We start from the raw sequence: 17,234 nt of genomic DNA, 5'->3' as shown, positions 1-17,234 counted from the left end.
CTGTGGATGTTTAACTCCGCTTTCGGAGGGGGCGTTTCATGGTCTGTGAAGGAAGGTGGGTCCGTCTCTCCCTGGTCTCCAGGTCCCCTCTCCCTGCTGCTGTGCCCCCCACTGGCTCTGCTCCAGGGATGGAGCCCAAACGGGGCTGGGGGTGGCCAGGTGTTGGGGGGGGCTCTGGCCAGCGGAGCTCATCCTCCAAAGGGGCCCTGGCCCTGCCGGGCAGCAATGAAAAGCTCCTTTCTTCAGGCTCTGGGATGCTGGGAGCATCCCCTCCCCCAGGCAGGCATTTGTCGAGGGGATCTGTCAGGAGCATCTCAAGGTTTGGTCTTTAAGTCGCGTTACCCCTGCTAATAGGTGCAGTGCTGGGAGAGCCCGGCCATGGGCCTGGCTCTGCTCCCTCTAACACCTTTTCCCCTGCCGCCTGCTCCCCTGGTTTTGTGCACCAGGAACCCAGACTCACCCCGGGTTTGTGCTGATCCCCCTTGCTGCTCTGCAAGGTGGAGTTTGGGAGTTGGCCGTCTCTCCTGAGGTAAAGCCCGCTCGCCCTCGCTGTGACCTGCTCGCCGTGGGCCAGTCTCCAGCCACGCACGTCGCTCCTCCACGGGCAGACATGCGGGGCTGAGCCTCGGTGGCGGGAATGCAGTGAGGCAGAGACCGTCCCTGCGGGCTGGGGGCCTTCCCGAGGCCGGATCCCCCTCACGCTGTGAGGGAGCGAAGAGCCCTTTGCCTCCCCGCGCTGCCGGGGATGCTGGCGCTGGTGCTGCTCCTTGTGTCCCACGGGGGTCCCGGCCGCTCGCGCTGCCCGGACACGCCGCATCCCAACTCCGATGAGCAACGAACGGCAGAGAGACGGTGGGGCAGAGCCTGGGAACATCCACACGCCCGCAGCCCGGTGCCCCAGGTCCACCCGGAGACCTCGGCACTTCACCTGCTTGTGCGGCTCCTGGGGGACTTCCCAAGGCTGGGACTCCCCCTCCAAAGCAGGGCTTAGGTCCAGCTTAAGTCCAACCCTCAGGTGACTCGGGCAAGAGCCTGGTGGCCTGTGGCCCTGCCCCAGCCCCGGGGGAGGGCACAGGCACCCGCAGCACCTCCACCCGCCCGGCCCGGGGGGACTCACACCGCCCCGACCCGCTCTGGGGCTGGACCCACGAGCAGGGTTGTGCCTGGGCTGAGGGTTGAGCCTCGGGGCCGGGGGGGAGCCCAGGCCCAGGGAGCTCCGGTCCTGGGCGAGCTGGGGGCGGGGGGGGGCGGTCGGACAGCACGGCCGCTGCCCTGGGGGGGGACCTGCCGGGACCGGGCGGTGGCTCGGAGGGGACCGAGCCGGGACAGGGGGGCGGGTCGGGGCCAACCGGGGAGGGGCCGGTTGCTCTTCCCGGCGCGGGGAGGCGCCCACCGGCACCCGGGGGACCCCGCGGCGGCGGCTGGGGGGCGGCTGCCGTTTCCCGGGGGGGACTGGGGAGGGGGGGGATCGTCTCGGCGGGGCCGGGCGGCCGCGGGGCGAGGCCGGCGGGGGCGGGCGCTGCCGGGGCGGGCTTCGTCGTCGCCGTCCTCCCTCCGGAAGTCTCTCCCGCTCCCTCCTTTCTCCTCCTCTCCCCCGACAACATGGCCGCGAAGTCGGACGGCGGCGGCGGCCCGGCCGTCCGGCTGGAAAGCCCGGAGGGCGGCGGCGGGAGGCGGGGGGGCGGCGCAGCCCCCCCGGCGCGCCGGTACCGGCTGCGGGACGGTTGCTGGGTGCTCTGCGCCCTCCTGGTCTGCTTCGCGGACGGTGCCTCGGACCTGTGGCTGGCGGCCCACTACTACGTGCGGGGGCAGCGGTGGTGGTTCGGGCTGACGCTGCTCTTCGTGCTCGGGCCCTCGCTCGTGGTGCAGCTGCTCAGCTTCAGGTGGTTCGTCTACGACTTCGCCGCCAGCACCAAGGACGGCGCCGGCAGCACCAAGGACAGAGCCCGCGGCCCCCGCGGCTGCTGCCGCCTCTGCGTCTGGCTGCTGCAGGGCCTGATCCACCTCCTGCAGCTGGGGCAGGTCTGGAGGTACGGGGGGACCGGGGGATGGGGGGACAGGGGGTCAGGATGGGGCTGTGTCGGGGCCTGATCCACCTCCTGCAGCTGGGGCAGGTCTGGAGGTACGGGGGGACCGGGGCATGGGGGGACAGGGGGTCAGGATGGGGCTGTGTCGGGGCCTGATCCACCTCCTGCAGCTGGGGCAGGTCTGGAGGTACGGGGGGACCGGGGGATGGGGGGACAGGGGGTCAGGATGGGGCTGTGTCGGGGCCTGATCCACCTCCTGCAGCTGGGGCAGGTCTGGAGGTACGGGGGGACCGGGGGATGGGGGGACAGGGGGTCAGGATGGGGCTGTGTCAGGGTCTGATCCACCTCCTGCAGCTGGGGCAGGTCTGGAGGTACGGGGGGACCGGGGCATGGGGGGCACAGGGGGTCAGGATGGGGCTGTGTCAGGGTCTGATCCACCTCCTGCAGCTGGGGCAGGTCTGGAGGTACGGGGGGACCGGGGGATGGGGGGACAGGGGGTCAGGATGGGGCTGTGTCGGGGCCTGATCCACCTCCTGCAGCTGGGGCAGGTCTGGAGGTATGGGGGGACCGGGGCATGGGGGGCACAGGGGGGACAGGGGGTCAGGATGGGGCTGTGTCAGGGTCTGATCCACCTCCTGCAGCTGGGGCAGGTCTGGAGGTACGGGGGGACCGGGGGATGGGGGGTACGGGGGGGACAGGGGGTCAGGATGGGGATGCTGCAGGGTCTGATCCACCTCCTGCAGCTGGGGCAGGTCTGGAGGTCTGGGGGGTGTGGGGGTACAGGGGGTCCTGGAACTGGGCTGGGGCTGGAGGCAGCCCCCGGGTGCAGCAGGGACCTGGGTCGGGGTAACAGGGTGCAGCAGGGAGGACACAGCATGTGGGGGTACAGGGGTGGGGATGACGGGGTGCAGCGGGGGCCCGCAAGGCGGAGTAGGGGGGCATAGGGATCAATCCCTCTGCAGCCACAGCAGGGTGGGCAGGGCGGGGGCAGCCCCCAGCAGAGCCCAGCTCTGGGTGCGGGTGGGTACGGGCAGGAGCTGTGGGTGCAGGTGGGTGCGGGCAGGAGCACCCCGCAGCCCGGCTGGGTGGCACAGGCCTGCTGTCCCCATGGCCGGCGGTGCTGGGCCTGCTGGGAGCCCTGCCTGGCCACGGCACCTTCGTCCTGGGGGTGTGAAGTGCTTCTGCCAGGCCCCAAACCTGGGGCTCACATCCCTCTGCTCCTGCTCAGAGCTCTCTGTAGTTGGGGGGGTCCTGCTGTTCACCCCCAGCCTGCCCAGGCTCCGCTGCCTGCCCCGGACATGTGGCAGCTCCCGGCCCTTTGCCTGCAGCTCTGCAGACCCTCCAGGAGCCCAAGCTGAGGGTTTGTTGGTTTGTTGGTTTGTTGGCACCCTGTGCCCTGGAGCCGGCCCCGCTCCCTCCCAGCTCCGCTGAGCTCCATCCTCGGGGCGCTGGGGAAGAGCCGTGGCTCTGGCACCGAGCTGCTTCCCGGGAAGGCTGGTGCTGGGAGGGGAGTGGAGACAATGGCAAATTCCGGGAACAATGCACCGAGCAGGCAGTGCTCCCGGCTCGGGTTTCCACGCTGTTTCCCCTCCTCAGCTGCTGTAGGCCAGAGGCTCCTCCGCTCCCTCTTTGCTTTTCCTGGGATGCCCCTGGGATGTCTGACTTCCTTTCACGGTGCAGCCTGCTCCTTCCCTCCCCACACAGCCACCGCCTGCCCCTCCCCATCCCACCCAGCCCCATGGCAGCTCTCGGGGTACACTGGCAGCAGGATAGGTGCAAATCCAGAGGAGCTGGCGAGGGAGAGGATGGGAGCTCCCTGCTGAGCCCGCCTGCAGCCGGCCTTGGCCCTGGCACCCTGCGGGCAATTACCTGATCCCGGCCTGAGCTGGGCTGGGCTGCAGGCGGAGGCTTTGCCCCCGGTGGTGTCAGCCACGCTCTCCTGATCCGCTGCACCACGGAGGCTCTGAAGCCAATTAAAGCGATAACTCTCAGCACTGACCCTCCAGGACATGTTGGTCTCAAGCTGCAGCTGAGGCTCTTTCTAATCGCAGGATTTGGGATTAGCTCGGATGACCAGTTAAATGCAGTTTGCTAAACCCATTAGTGAGGTTGGATCCGGTGCAGGTGGATGTGGCAGTTAAAGAAGGGTCGACTAAATGCTGCATGGGAAGGGAAGGCTTTTCTCCAGCCAGGGCACTGTGGCCTTTGCCAAGCATCTCCCCCTTCCCTGACTTACCTGCCTCCTCCCTGCCCCGCGGGTCTCACCCCCACCAAACCACTCGCTGTGCAGCCCCGAGCCCCAGCTGTGACACAGACCCCCGAATCACAAAAACGCAGCTGCCTCCCAGCTGCAAAGGCAGCTCTGAGCGTTAACTCTCAGATTCTCCCAAATTAAAGCCGCTACGAGAAGCTGCTGAAGTTAGTTGTCATCAGTGCGTTCAGGACGCACGTGCAAATCCTCCGCCACGGATCCGTCTCACTCTGGAGATGGTGCTGGTTGTGTGACCACGTGCTCGTGTGAGCAGCAGCGGCGCAGGCCCGTCCCCAGCTGTCCCCACGCTGCCGTCGCTCGCTTGGGGCTGCTGCTTGGATGGTTTTGCAGCTCCGGGATTGTCACCTGCTCTGCTGGCTAAAAGTCACCAGCTTTCCCACACCAGCAGCGTGCCAGGGGGGCCCTGCCACCTCCGTGGGCTGGCAGCGGGTTGGGGTGTCTCTGCGGGTCCCCTTGCGCTGGGGACAGCCCTGCCTGTGCCCCCATGTCCGCTCTAGGCCAAGGTCACGCCTGGTTTGGCTGCCTGGGGGTCACCAGGGCCAGACCTGGGATGTCCCCTTCACCACAGGTCCTCCACCCGTCAGCCTGTGTCCCCTCATCCTCTGCTGGCTTGGGGACCTGGTGCCACCCCTCCGTCCCGATGCCAGTCTGGTGGCAGCCCCATGGGGCACGGACGCCCTCGGCAGCTTCCTGGGTGGGGTCCCAAGGGGTGTCAGAGCTGGGACCCCGAAGTTTCCCCCCTCCCTGACCCCTCTGGTCCCTGGGGCTTTGTTCTGCCCTGGGAACACCCAGCTTTGGGGTGTCAGCTTGTCCCGCTGCAGGACCCAGAGCTGGGGTCAGTCACTGGCTGGGGGGCCCTGCCTGGCCCCGGTGAGCGGGACAAGGGGCTTTTTAGGGTTGGATTGAGCCTTTCCCTGAGCACGAGCGGCCTCGGCTGCTCCCACCCACCCTGGGGACCCCAGGCACGTTGGGCTGTGGGGACAGTGGGACACGGGGGCTTTTGTCAGCGCGGTGACGTGCCAGCTGGGCACATGTGCAGCTCTCCACGATGACCTGACTTGGTGGGATGTGTAAAGGCTTAAAATGGCTGTAACAGGGAAGAATTTTCTCCTTTCTTAAAGAATGGATTCGGGGATGATATCCCAAATTACCTTCTAGGGAAATCACACTCCGTGACGCTCGCTCTTAGACCGAGGGGTCCCTCATCCTTTTGCATCTGAGGATGACAATTAGTGGATTTGGTTATAACCAGGGCCAGGCTTTTCTCCTCGCACTTCTTTTTTTCCACTTGAAAACCGGAGTCGGTCGCTGAGAGTTGGGGGCAAACAGTCACGCTGGCAGCAAACCCGGCCGTGGTGGGGCTCCGGCAAAGCCAGCGCCCGCCTGAGCCCACCACCTTCCCGCTGCGGGGATTTCGTTGGGTTACTCTTTGTAATACAAAGGAGGGAGCAATTAGCCCTGAGAGCTCTCGCGGTCGGTTTCTGCCTCATCATCAGTTTTTTGAAAATTAAATGATTTTTTTTCAAGTGATTGATTCTGTATTTCCCATGCAGCTGCCGCGGCGCTGGGTTGGTAAACACCCGCCGTGCACCGTCAGCGCGGGGCTGTTTCTCTGGGCTGAAACACCACGGGATGATCAAATGCATAACAAATAAGAATCAACATTTCATTCTGGCAAGCTGATGGGAGATGAAATCTCGTTTTAATGAGATCTATGGAGCTGACATGAAGACGGAGAGTAATTGTGCCCCTGCCGAAAGCCGGGGGAGGCCGCGGGTCACTCGTTGAGCAGCCGAGGAGCCGGGGACGGTGCGCGGCAGCTGCCGGTTGTGCCGCGGGGACGATGCGGTGCTGGGGTCTCTGCGTGGAGGGACTGCGGGCGGGATCGTGGTGCTGATGAGCCCAATTAGTGAGGCTGATTACAGGGAGACGATGAGGTGGCCAGTGTCTGGGTCTCGCTCACACACGAATGCCCTGGGACCAGCCGCGATGCCCCGCGGCATCCTGGGCTCCGCTTCTCGGGTCGCTTTCCCCCCTGTGCTGTGTCCGCTGTCCCCCGCTTCGCACTCTGACAGCGAGGGGGGACGTCCCTGGGCCCTTCTGCGGGGCTGGGAGGGGCGTCTGGAGGGGCGAGGGGCTGGGGGGCAGCGGCCATGGCAGGGCAGCGCTGGCCTGGCTGCCCACGAGCAGGTGGCATCGGGCTGCAAGTCTGTGCCAGGAGTCGGGTGGCTGCGGCCTTTCCCCCTGCGCCGCGAGGGATGGGCCTCGGCAAAGGCTAAAATTAGCTGCTCCCCCCGAGGTGGACTTTAAAACGTCATTTCGACACTGGTGCAAAGAAGGCGGCGGGGGCCAGGAGCTGGGCTGGCCCCGCCTGCCATCGGCCCCCGCCGAATTGAGGCGGAACTACTAAAATCGTGTAATTTGCTGACAACGATGTCTTGCCCAGTGGCCAGCTCCCGGGGGGGACTTTTTGGGGCTCCCAGCAGGGCAGGCAGGAGGGGATGGGGCAGGTGGTGACAGGCAGCCTCACCGGGGACAACCACAGAGTCCTGTGGGAGCAGCGTGCCCACAGCGAGGGAGCCAGAGGGACTGCCCGGGGGGAGCAGATGGCAGCAGGGTGGCACAGGGCCCTCAGTGGCCCACGGTGGTCTCGGGGCTGCACAGCCCAGGGAGGGGGAGGCCCCAGCTGTCCCTGCAGCCGGAGCAGGGCTGGCTCCTGCCTCCTGCTGCTGACGGATGAGCTGAAAGTGCTGGGATCAGGGTTTCTGCCGTGCTCCGGGCTAATGGAGTCGGCTGGAAGCACTTTCTGGAGCTGACGGAGAGGCCGTCGCTCTGCGTGAGGGTTTCACTCGGCTTTATGGCCCGACAACCTCCCGCTTCACCTTTCTCTTTCCCTCCTTGTCCAGCTCCCCCCAGGGCAGCAGAGCCACGGCCCGTGGTGTGGGCAGGACTGCCCGGGGATGCCCTCTGCCCGTCCAGCCCCGCATTCCCTCCTGCGATGCCGGGATCTGGCCCTGTGCCGCGGGGAGGGGTCCCTGGTGGTGGTGACTCAGCTGGCGCGTGTGGCGGTGCCACGCACACCTCCGCTGACCCCCGGCCCATGACCAGATGGCCGGGGCCGGCATGTGCCCGCGCCCCGCAGCCTTGCCAAGAGCCGAGGCAGCGCCGGCACAAGCGCCCGGGAGCTTCCCGTGGGCAGCGCGGCACGACCAGCTGGTGCCCAGGCTGGGGCAGGGAGGGCAGGGGGGGCTCCGTGCCAGCCGGGACAAAAATATCCCCTTTGAGAAGCAGCCGGGCATGCAGGGCTGGGGTCAGGGCACCCCAAATCCGTGGGTGGCCGGAGAGCGGGGCTGCGTGTGGGATCCTCAGCTCAGGGAGGGAGGGCGCAGGGGCAGCACTGGGTGGTGGCTGTGTGGGCAGCAGGGTGGTGGCCAGGTGAGCCCCAGGGCCACAGGCTTTGCACAGAGTGTCCCTTCCCAGCATCTCTGGGCCCCAGGGTGGGCCGCGAGGGGCTCAGCACCACTGCTGCCCTGCAGCCCCCCAGGCCCCCAGCACGGGGAGGGCTTTCCCTGGCCTCAAATCAGGGGGGGACGTGCTCACTGGAGTGGGCTGGCAGCAGCCACGGGGACATGGCTGGCATGGGCAGGGGGAGGAGGGGAGCTCGGGTGCCGGGTGGCGGTGGGGGTCCCTCTCACCCTCCCGCCCCCTCCCCTCGCACAGGTACCTCCGCACGCTGTACCTGGGGCTGCAGAGCCGCTGGCAGGCCGAGCACCGCCGCCGCCACTTCTACTGGCGGATGATGTTTGAGAGCGCAGACATCAGCATGCTGCGGCTGCTGGAGACCTTCCTGAAGAGTGCGCCCCAGCTCGTGCTGCAGCTCAGCATCATGGTGCAGCAGAACAGCATCGAGCCGCTGCAGGGTAAGGGGCAGCGGGGGCCTGGGGTGGCTGCGGGGGGGCTCCCCGGGCCGCTGCAGGCTCTCACTGCCCTTCCCCGCAGGGCTCTCGGCCTCGGCCTCGCTGGTCTCGCTGGCGTGGATGATCGCCTCCTACCAGAAGGTGCTGCGGGACTCGCGGGAGGACAAGATGCCCATGTCCTACAAGGGGGCCGTGGTGCAGATCCTGTGGCACCTCTTCACCATCGCCGCCCGCGCCATCGCCTTCGCCCTCTTCGCCTCCGTGTTCCAGCTCTACTTTGGCATCTTCATCGTCACCCACTGGTGCATCATGACCTTCTGGATCATCCAGGGCGAGACGGACTTCTGCATGTCCAAGTGGGAGGAGATCATCTACAACATGGTGGTGGGCATCATCTACATCTTCTGCTGGTTCAACGTCAAGGAGGGACGGAGCCGCTACCGCATGTGCATCTACTACATCATCACGCTGTCGGAGAACGCCGCCCTCACCATCCTCTGGTTCCTCTACTACGACCGCAAGACCACCTCCGACTTCGACGCCTTAATCCTCGTCTGCGTGGTCAGTTCCAGCTTCGCCCTCGGCATCTTCTTCATGTTCATCTACTACTGCCTCTTGCACCCCAACGGCCCCATGTTCACCCCCCGCGCCGGCGGCTGCATTTTCCGGCAGCGACCGGCCCCGGTGCCGGGATCCCCCGCGGACGCCGTCACCAGCCCCCCCCGCTCGCTGCCGCGGACTACAGGGGGGGAGCGGGACGGGGCGCCGGGGGAGCGGGACAGCTGCGTGCCCGTCTTCCAGGTGAGACCCTGCGCCCCGCCGGCGCCGGCCGCCCGCGCCCCGCGGACAGAGGGGCCCGTCATCCGCATTGACCTGCCCAGGAAGAAGTACCCGGCCTGGGACGCCCACTTCATCGACCGGCGCCTGCGGAAAACCATCCTGGCGCTGGAATACGCGTCGCCCACCACCCCGCGCCTGCAGTACCGCACCCCCGGTGCCCCCCAGGAGGTGCTGGAGTACGAGACCACCGTGTAGGGCGAGGTGGGGGGATGCGCGGGACCCTCCTGGTGCCATCCCGGCTGCCCCGCGTCTTCGCAGCCATTTGCCTTTCCGTTGGGTTTGCCGGCGCTGCCGCCCCGCGGGCGGGGGGCCGGGGAGGTCTCTTGGTGCTATCCCCCCCCCGTGCCGCCCTCCTGCAGCCGAGACCCCTGTCCCACTCCGCGGTGGCCACCCCGGCTCCCTCCCCGGGGCTTGTCCTTGCCAAAATACCTCACCGGTGCCTGAGCCCGAGGTGGTGGGTGCTGCGGCCCCGCAGCCCTCGACCATGTCAGTGGTGCGGGATGGGGATGGGGACGGCGCCCCAGACTGGGGGGGGTGGCAGCTGCGAGGGATTTGGGGCACGATGTGGGCAGCACCGGGGGACACGGGTGCCTGTGCCACAGCAGGGCCGTGGGGCTGGAGCGTGGCTGCACCGGGGTGTCCGTGGGGCTTGTCACCCCCTGGGGCAGGGGACAGCCGGGGCCCGGCCAACCCCCATGTCTCCCGCTTCCCCCCACCCCCTGCAGCGCCGGCCCCGGGGGGGGACCCCCTTCATCTCCATCCTCCGTTCCCCCGGCTCAGGGTCGGGTCATGTCTCCAACTCCATGGGGTCCCGCTGCCCTGTGGGGTGCAGACCCTGGCCTGGGGGGGTCCCTCGTGGGTGGGCTCTGCCCCCCCCACAGCTCTGAGCTGAGCCCCCTGGCTCTGGCCAGGACAGCAGCACCCCATCATCCCCCCTGTCCCCACCAGAACCGCTTCATCTCATCGGGTTTGTTTTCACCTGAATGGTGACATTTTGTGTGACATTTTCTACCTCCACTGTGGCCGGGGGGGGTGGGGGTGAGGGGGGGGGGGGGTTGCAGGGCCTGGCTGGCACCGCTGAGGGGGTCATGTGGGGCTGCCGGCGTTCCCGGGGCTCCCCAAAATGGGATTCACCCCCGGCCCTTCTCCCCTCCCGGGTCTGGCATCGCTTCCTGCCCGGGGGGGCATTTCCATTCCCCCCCCCCATTGGCATCAGTCCCCCTCCAGCTCCCCAACTTGAGCTGGATTCTTCCTCCCCCCTGCCTGCCCCTGCCCATGCCTGCCCCTGCCTGCCCGAAGGAGTGGGGCTGCCCCAGGCTCTGGGTTTGAATGTGTCCCTGCTCCTGCCCGGATCTGTTGGGGTGCCCCCCCCAAAAGGGCTGTGCTGAATGTACCCTGTTCCCCCCCACCCTGGGGCCCGGCGTGTTCCCAGGGGGATGCGTGTGTGCGTGGGGGGGTGGGGGTGTGTGTGCAGGGGGCTGGCAGGGGTTTGCAGGGCTGGGGACCCCATGGCCCCTCTCCCCCTCATCCCCCCCCCGGCTCCTGTGCCTTCCCCGTGCCCCTTGTGCCCCCCACAACTGCCCCGCAGGGTCCCGGCCGCCGGCTGCCCCGTGCCGCGGTGCCCAGGGCTGGGGAGCGTGGGCAGCCCCACCGGCCCCGCCGTGCCACCAGCCACCGTGTCACGGCACGAGGCGGGGGCTGGCGTGGGGGACCCGCCGTGGGAACGGCCCCGGCTGCCCCCCACGGCGCTGGGCCACGGGGTCCCCGAGGGGCGGCTGTGGGTGCCCGGCCCGGTGGCACGGCCGGGGCGGGCGGGTGCGCGGTGTCGACGCCATCACGTTGCTTTTTGGTTCCCATTTCTCTGTAGCTGGAAGGCCGGGCTGACAGCGGGCTGGGCGCTGGGGTCACTGGTGCTAACTGGTGCTAACTGGAAGCCTTGGAAACCCTTTTGGAGGAGGGTGCAGAGGTGGGCAGCGGGCCGGGCCCCCCACCACCCGCACCCCTCCTTCACCGCCGGTAACGGGCAGACGCCGGCGGTGGGTGCTCACGGTGCTGGGGGCAGCACCGGGCGCGGGGGGGGGGTCTCTTTTCCTCAGGGAAGGCCGGGGGCAGCGGCAGGAGTCGAGCGGCGTCACCGCAGCCCCCACGTGGTGCCCAGGCGGTGCTGGCCCCTCGCCGGGTCCCACTTACGGAGCGGGGAAGTCACCGGGGAGGGGACGGGACGCAGGGGAGTGGGTGCCAACACGGGGCGGCTCCTCTGGGCTCCCCCCTGCCCTGACCCCTCCTCCTCCCTCTCCCCGACCCCCCCCAAGAGCTGAGAGGAGCCGCTGGTCGGGGCGATCTGCACCCCCCCCATGTCTGACCCCCCCAGGCTTCGCGTGGGGACCCCGGGGCCGCGAAGGCGGGGCAGAGGGACATTTTTCTATGCACTCAAGCCACGGTACCCTCAGCCCTGGGCAGCAGCGAGCCCCTGCCCACGCAGCGTGGGGAGCCCGGCCACGCGTGGGGCTTGGGGGCAGCCACGGGTCCCGCTCCCAGGGCTCGGCCCCCCCCGCCTGTGCCACAGGGGAAGCCAAACCCAGCGCCTCGGTGCCTGCGGCAGCACCGGGATGGCGGCACCTGCCCACCCGCACCGTGGGGCGAGGGGGCACGACCCGGGGCTGAGCTGGGCGCTGCGGGATGGGGGCAGCTCCGGGGGTGCTCGAGCTCCCACTGGGGACGGGGGTCCTGGTCCCTGGGGGTGTCACCTCTGGGGGTGGCAGTGGGGCCGCCCCGACTTCAGGGAGCGGGAAGAGGTTTGGGCTGGGGCCTGGCCGGGGCCGTTTGTTCCCAGTGGGGGCTGTCGGGGGGGTCTCGGCCACATTCCTGCCCCCCCCAGCCGCTGTCACGTACTGTAAATACTCTGTGTGCCACCTTCTTCTCTGGGACCCTCGGCACGGGCGGGGGGGGGCGAGCGGGAGGCCGGGGTCCCTACCGAGACTTTTTTGTATACCACAAACTTTTTGTATATTTTTAATTTTGCTGCAACATGAGATATTAAATTCATTTCAATAAGCCCTGCCTGCGGGAACCTGTCCTTGCCGGCACCTCCGGCTCACGGCCCGGGCTCCGCAGCGGGGCAGGACGCTGCCCCTCAGTCCTGGGGTGCTCAGGGACACGGGGGGACGGTGTCGGTGGCCCTGGTCGGTGTTGGTGGCCCTGGCCAGTGCTGGCCCCGGCGTGGTGGCCGGCAGGGAAGGGGTGTGCAGGCAGGATGCAGCAGGGAGGAAGCCGCCGGACACGGCCGCTGCCGCGCCAACCTCCTCCCTGCCAGAGGCCCCGACCCCCGGCCGACCCCCAGCCCCCCCACGGGGGTCTTGACCCCGCGGGCGGCCACAGGGACGGGGTGCTGGGTGCAGCTGCGTGGGGTCCTGCCAGTGCTGTTCCCCGTGCCAGGGCCTGGCGTGGGCAGGGCAGCGTTGGGGGCTCCCATCCCTCGCTGCCCCCATCCTGGGGGGTCACGGGGCAGTGGAACCAGCCCCAGGCCCAGGGGGGAGCTCTGTGGCAGCGAGGGGCAGGGGCAGGGGCTGCTCTGCAGCCGGGTCCCACGGGCACCCCCAGCCCCAGCTCTGGTCCCTCTTCAGCCCCTGCCTCTGCCCAAATCCCAGCCCAGTCCCAGCCCAAGTCCACCCCCCAGCCCAGCCCCAGCCCCAGCCCCAGTCCAAGCCCTGGTCTAGTCCCATCCCAGCCTACTTCAACCCCTGCTTCTGCCCAAGTACCAGCCCAGCCCTAGTCCTAGTCCCAGCCCCAGCCGTAATCCCAGTCCCAGCCCCAGTCCAGTCCCAGCCCAGTCCCAGCACCCCCCAGGAGTGGCAGGAACTCACATCCCAGCCGTGCTGGTGGAGTTTCCGACACAGGAAAACGCGGTGGCGCCGAGCGGGGCGGTGGGGGCGGCCGTGCCGGGAGGCAGCGCCACAGCCCCGCCATGGACTGCGAGGCCAAGAAGGGGAAGAAGGTGCGTGGGCCTGAGGCTGGTGGTCCCGGGGGGGCTGACAAGGAGGGTGGGAGCAGGCGAGACACACGGGGACGTTGGGGCGAGGGGCCCTGCGCCCCCTCCCACAGCGCGGCGGGGGAGGTGGGGTCCCCACTTGCTGCCCCCTAAACCTCCCAAATGGTGCAAATTTGGGTTCGGTGAGCAGAGGGGTGCCCAGCCCCTCCATGGGTGCTGGGGTGGGGTGCCCGGCACTGATGCGGCCCTGTGCCCGTTCTCCCTGCCAGGGCTTCGTGTCGCCCATCAAGCGGCTGGTTTTCCCCAAGGCGGCTCGGAGGCCGGCGCTCCGCAGCAGCGTCTACCGGCGGCCGCTGCACTCGGTGCCCCTCTACCCCCCCGACTACCTGATCGACCCCCAGATCCTGCTGCACGACTACGTGGAGAAGGAGGTGAAGGTAAGAGGGTGGGGGGGTCCCCAGGGATGCCCGGGGTCCCTTCCTGGCTCCTCAGGGGGTGGGACATGACGCCACCACCCCACCTGCAGTGGCCAGGGGGGGTCCTGGCCCCCTCCTTGCCCAGGCAAACAGCCAGGGAGGGGGAGGGTGGGCTGGGGGTGCAGGAAGAACCCCCCCATTGCAGTGTCTCCCTGCACCCTGGGGAGATACATCCTGTCCTTGGGGTGTGGGTGCTCTGAGGGAGGCTCTGGGCTGCGGGGTGGGGAGGACACATGCCCCAATCCCCTGGCCCCAGCCCCCCCAACCTGCCCTGGGTTTTGTGTGTGTGTGTCCCCCAGTTTTTAGGCCACCTGACGTGGGTGACAGCCTCCCTGAACCCCTCCAGCCGCGATGAGGTGCTGCAGCTGCTGGACACAGCCAGGGTAAGCGGGGTCCCTAATGCCCCCCGCCTCAGTTGTGCCCCCCCCAGCACTGCCCAGAGGGTGGGTGCCGGGTGCCCCATGCCGCTGGGTGCCCCACACCCCCGGCCCCCACTGTGCCCCCGCAGCAGCTGAAGGAGCTGCCGCTGCAGACAACGCCGGAGCAGGACAGCATCCTCAGCCTCTCGGCACGCTGCCTCCTGCTCACCTGGCGCGACGACGAGGAGCTGATCCTGCGCATCCCCACCCACGAGATCGCCGCCGCGTCCTACCTGCGCGACGATGCCCTGCACCTCCTCATCCTCAAAACCGGTGGGGGCGGCCGGCCAGGGACCACTGGCCACCACACAGCTGGCCCCGAGTGCCCCGTGTCCCCCAGGGCAGGCGGGGGTGGAGCCTGGGGGGTGATGGGGAGGTGCCGGGCCCGTGTTGCCCCCACCAGGGCTGGAGGTGGGGGGCACTGCCCGGGGCTCCCCACTGTCCCGGCAGAAGGTCCCAGCTGCACTCCCAGCCCCAGTTGCCTTTAATGGTGGGAGGAGAGGAGGTTGGAAGTGACCCCTGTGTTGTGTCCCCCCCTCCATGGATCCCCCAGGGGGGCTCCAGCACTTTGATCAGCAAACCCGGGCTCAGCTGCCAGGCGCAGGCAGGGTCCCCACGGGGGGGGGCGGGGGGCCTGCGTCGGGCTGAGCTCCATCCCGCACACAGAGCCGTTCCCTAATCCCCTGCTCCACTGCCCCCAGCCTCCTGTGGCTCCCCCATCCTCCCGCATCCCCCCTGGGATGGGGCAGCCCCCAGGGTCTGGGGGGGCCGAGCAGGGTGGGCAGCACAGCCCCCCCCCCCGCCCCTGATGCCCAATCTGTCCTCGCTGCCCCCCCAGGCCTGGGAGTGGACCCGGTCCCCGCCGGAGCACACCCCGAGGCAGCCCCGGTTGGGGTGCCCGAGGCCTTCCCCGCCGAGAAGCGGCCGGGGGGCTCGTGGCCGGAGGGGGGGCGGCTGGGGGGCCCGATGGAGCGGCGCCACACCATCTGCAGCCTGGACTGGCGGGCGGCACGGGGCGGGCAGGAGGCCCGGCGGGGCGGCAGCCTGGAGCGGCGGCGGGGCGGCAGCTGGGAGCGGCGGCAGCGCGGGCGGCCCTCGGGCAGCTGGGAGCGACGACGGGCCGGTACCGGCGGCGGCGGCGGCAGCTGGGAGCGCGGCACCGGCTTCGGCAGCTGGGAGCGGCGACACACCGGCAGCAACCCCCTGGACCCCCAGGAGCCCTGCCCCGACGCCTACTCCAACCTCGTCATCCTCGCCGTGCCCAACAGGGTGAGCGGCCCTGGCACGTGCCCACCTGCCGGCACCCTCCGGCACCCTCCGGCGCCCTCCGGCACCCACCCTCCCACACTCCCTCCCGCTGCAGGATGCTGCCGAGGAGTCCTGTGCGCTCATCTGCCAGGTCTTCCAGATCATCTACGGGGACCAGAGCATCGAGTGCGTGGACCGCGCCGGGTACCACTACACCTCCACGCCCACGCGGCCCTGGCTCGCCAGCCGCAGTGAGTGGCCGGGGACAGGCGTGGGGAACACGGAGCGTGGTGGCACGGGGCTGGCGGACGCAGCGTGGGGGGTGGGTGCCGCGGCAGAGGCTTGGCCACGCTCTGAGGCCTCGGCTCTCCATCCCCAGGCGAGAGCTGCCGCACCGACGGGACGTACGGCTATGATGCCGACTTCAGCTGCTGCAGCTCCTTGTGAGTCTGGGTCCCCCGGGGTGTCCCTGCCCCCAGGTGGGTGCCTGTGCACCAGGGTGGGTGCCCCTGCCCTGAATGGGTGGGTGCCTATGCTCTGGGGTGGTTTCCCTGCCCTGGATGGGTGCCCCTGTCCCCGGGTGGGTGCCCCTGCCCCATGGTGGGTGCCTGTCCCAGCTGCAGAGAAGCCCCAGCCCTGCCCCATGGTGGGTGCTGTGTGGCATCGGGGGTGCAGCTGGGCACATGAGGGGTGTGGGGACCCTCTGAACCCCCATTCCCCCACACCCCCTCCTCACCGCAGCAGCAATGGCTCCCACGAAACCTTCGAAGCGTATTACAGCAGCGCCTCCTCGCCCTCCTGCCACCGGTCCCACCACAGCCTGGCCACCGCCTGCAGCGGCAGCGACCAGAGCGGCGCGGGGCTGGAGCAGCTGCAGGACTACATGGTGACGGTGCGGGGACGGGCGAGGGGCCCTGAGGAGGTCTGACCTCCCCCAAGCCAGAGAGAAGCCAGCGGGGCGCAGGGTGAGGGGCTGGGGCTGTGCGCTGACGGTGTCCCCAACCCCGATCCTCCCTGTGTCACCGCAGCTGCGCAACAAGCTGTCACCGCCAGAGATCCAGCAGTTCGCCGTCCTGCTCCGCGAGTACCGCCTGGGCACGCCGGTGCGGGAGTACTGCGCCGAGCTGCTGCGCCTCTACGGGGACCGCAGGAAGTTTCTCCTCCTGGGTGAGTAGCCAGGGCCACCCCGTGCCATCGTGGCACCCTGGTGATGTCCGTGCAGCCCTTGGGGATGGGGTGTGCTCTGAGGGGGGGGTGTTGGGACCTCTCTGCTTGCGGGGGATGGGGTGGGATGATCCCCACAACAAGCTGCTGGCGGGGCTGGCTGGATTGTGCCTGGGCAGGGTCACCCCCAGGGTCACCGCACCCATGGCAGGAATGAGGCCCTTCATCCCCGACCAAGACATCGGGTACTTCGAGACGTTCCTGGAGAGCATCGGCATCCGGGAGGGCGGGATCCTCACCGACAGCTTCGGCCGCATCAAGCGCAGCATGAGCAACACCTCGGCCTCGGCCGTGCGCAGCTACGACAGCTGGTCCCTGCGCTCCGAGTCCGAGTCCTTCAACCGCATGATCACGGACATCACCCATGACATTGAGGCGCTGGCGCGGGACGAGGAAGAGGAGGAGGAGGAAGAGGACAACTACTTGTGAGGGAGTGCGGGAACCCAGCGGTTCCCTCCCCGCTCACCGACGCGGTGCCGCCTCTCACAGATTGCCAGGTGCCCAGTTCTGCCCCAGTGCCTGGGAGGGGGGACGTTGTCCCCCTCTTTGTCACCATGGCAGGGGATGGGGGCCCTCGGCAGGGCTGACAGCATCACAGGGCAGCCGTGGAGGGGGGGGCCCAGCTGGCAACACCATGTGCTGTAATTTCTGCAGATTGCAATTAAACGCCAGGGCTGGGAGCGGAGCAGGTTCATCCCTGGGGAAAGGCTGTGGTGGGGTGGGGGGGGGCTGCTGCCAGGAAAGCACCCGTGAGCCCCCGCAGCCCCGGGGGTGCTCTGAGGAGGGGCTGCCAGCGCAGCGTCACCCGCCCCGGTGTGAGGGC

General features: G+C 68.8%; 2 protein-coding genes across 5 annotated transcripts; both read left to right on the top strand.

Annotated features, from left to right (window-relative positions):
- The first annotated feature begins 1,602 nt into the window (after positions 1-1,602).
- On the top strand, positions 1,603-10,073 carry XKR7 (XK related 7). The gene is made up of 3 exons (XM_074888096.1): positions 1,603-2,030; positions 8,020-8,219; positions 8,299-10,073. The coding sequence occupies exons 1-3, from the start codon at positions 1,603-1,605 to the stop codon at positions 9,249-9,251; spliced, it is 1,581 nt and encodes a 526-aa protein (XP_074744197.1). The 3' UTR covers positions 9,252-10,073.
- A 962-nt stretch (positions 10,074-11,035) lies between these two features.
- On the top strand, positions 11,036-17,091 carry CCM2L (CCM2 like scaffold protein). Of its 4 annotated transcripts, none has more exons than XM_074888499.1 (10): positions 11,036-13,050; positions 13,314-13,481; positions 13,820-13,903; positions 14,029-14,212; positions 14,778-15,208; positions 15,303-15,438; positions 15,567-15,630; positions 15,929-16,079; positions 16,216-16,354; positions 16,531-16,705. In XM_074888499.1, exons 1-10 carry the CDS (start codon positions 13,021-13,023, stop codon positions 16,566-16,568), a joined length of 1,425 nt encoding a protein of 474 aa, XP_074744600.1. In that variant the 5' UTR covers positions 11,036-13,020; the 3' UTR covers positions 16,569-16,705. The 4 variants fall into 4 exon arrangements, with proteins under 4 accessions (XP_074744600.1, XP_074744599.1, XP_074744598.1 ...); XM_074888497.1 differs by having other exon boundaries at positions 11,804-13,050; positions 15,932-16,079; positions 16,563-17,091; XM_074888496.1 differs by having other exon boundaries at positions 11,805-13,050; positions 16,563-17,091.
- Positions 17,092-17,234: the final 143 nt, after the last annotated feature.

Source organism: Strix uralensis, chromosome 18 (genome assembly GCF_047716275.1).
Source record: "Strix uralensis isolate ZFMK-TIS-50842 chromosome 18, bStrUra1, whole genome shotgun sequence".
In the NCBI taxonomy this organism is placed as follows: Eukaryota; Metazoa; Chordata; class Aves; order Strigiformes; family Strigidae; genus Strix; species Strix uralensis.
This window is presented reverse-complemented; position numbering and strand designations above follow the sequence as displayed.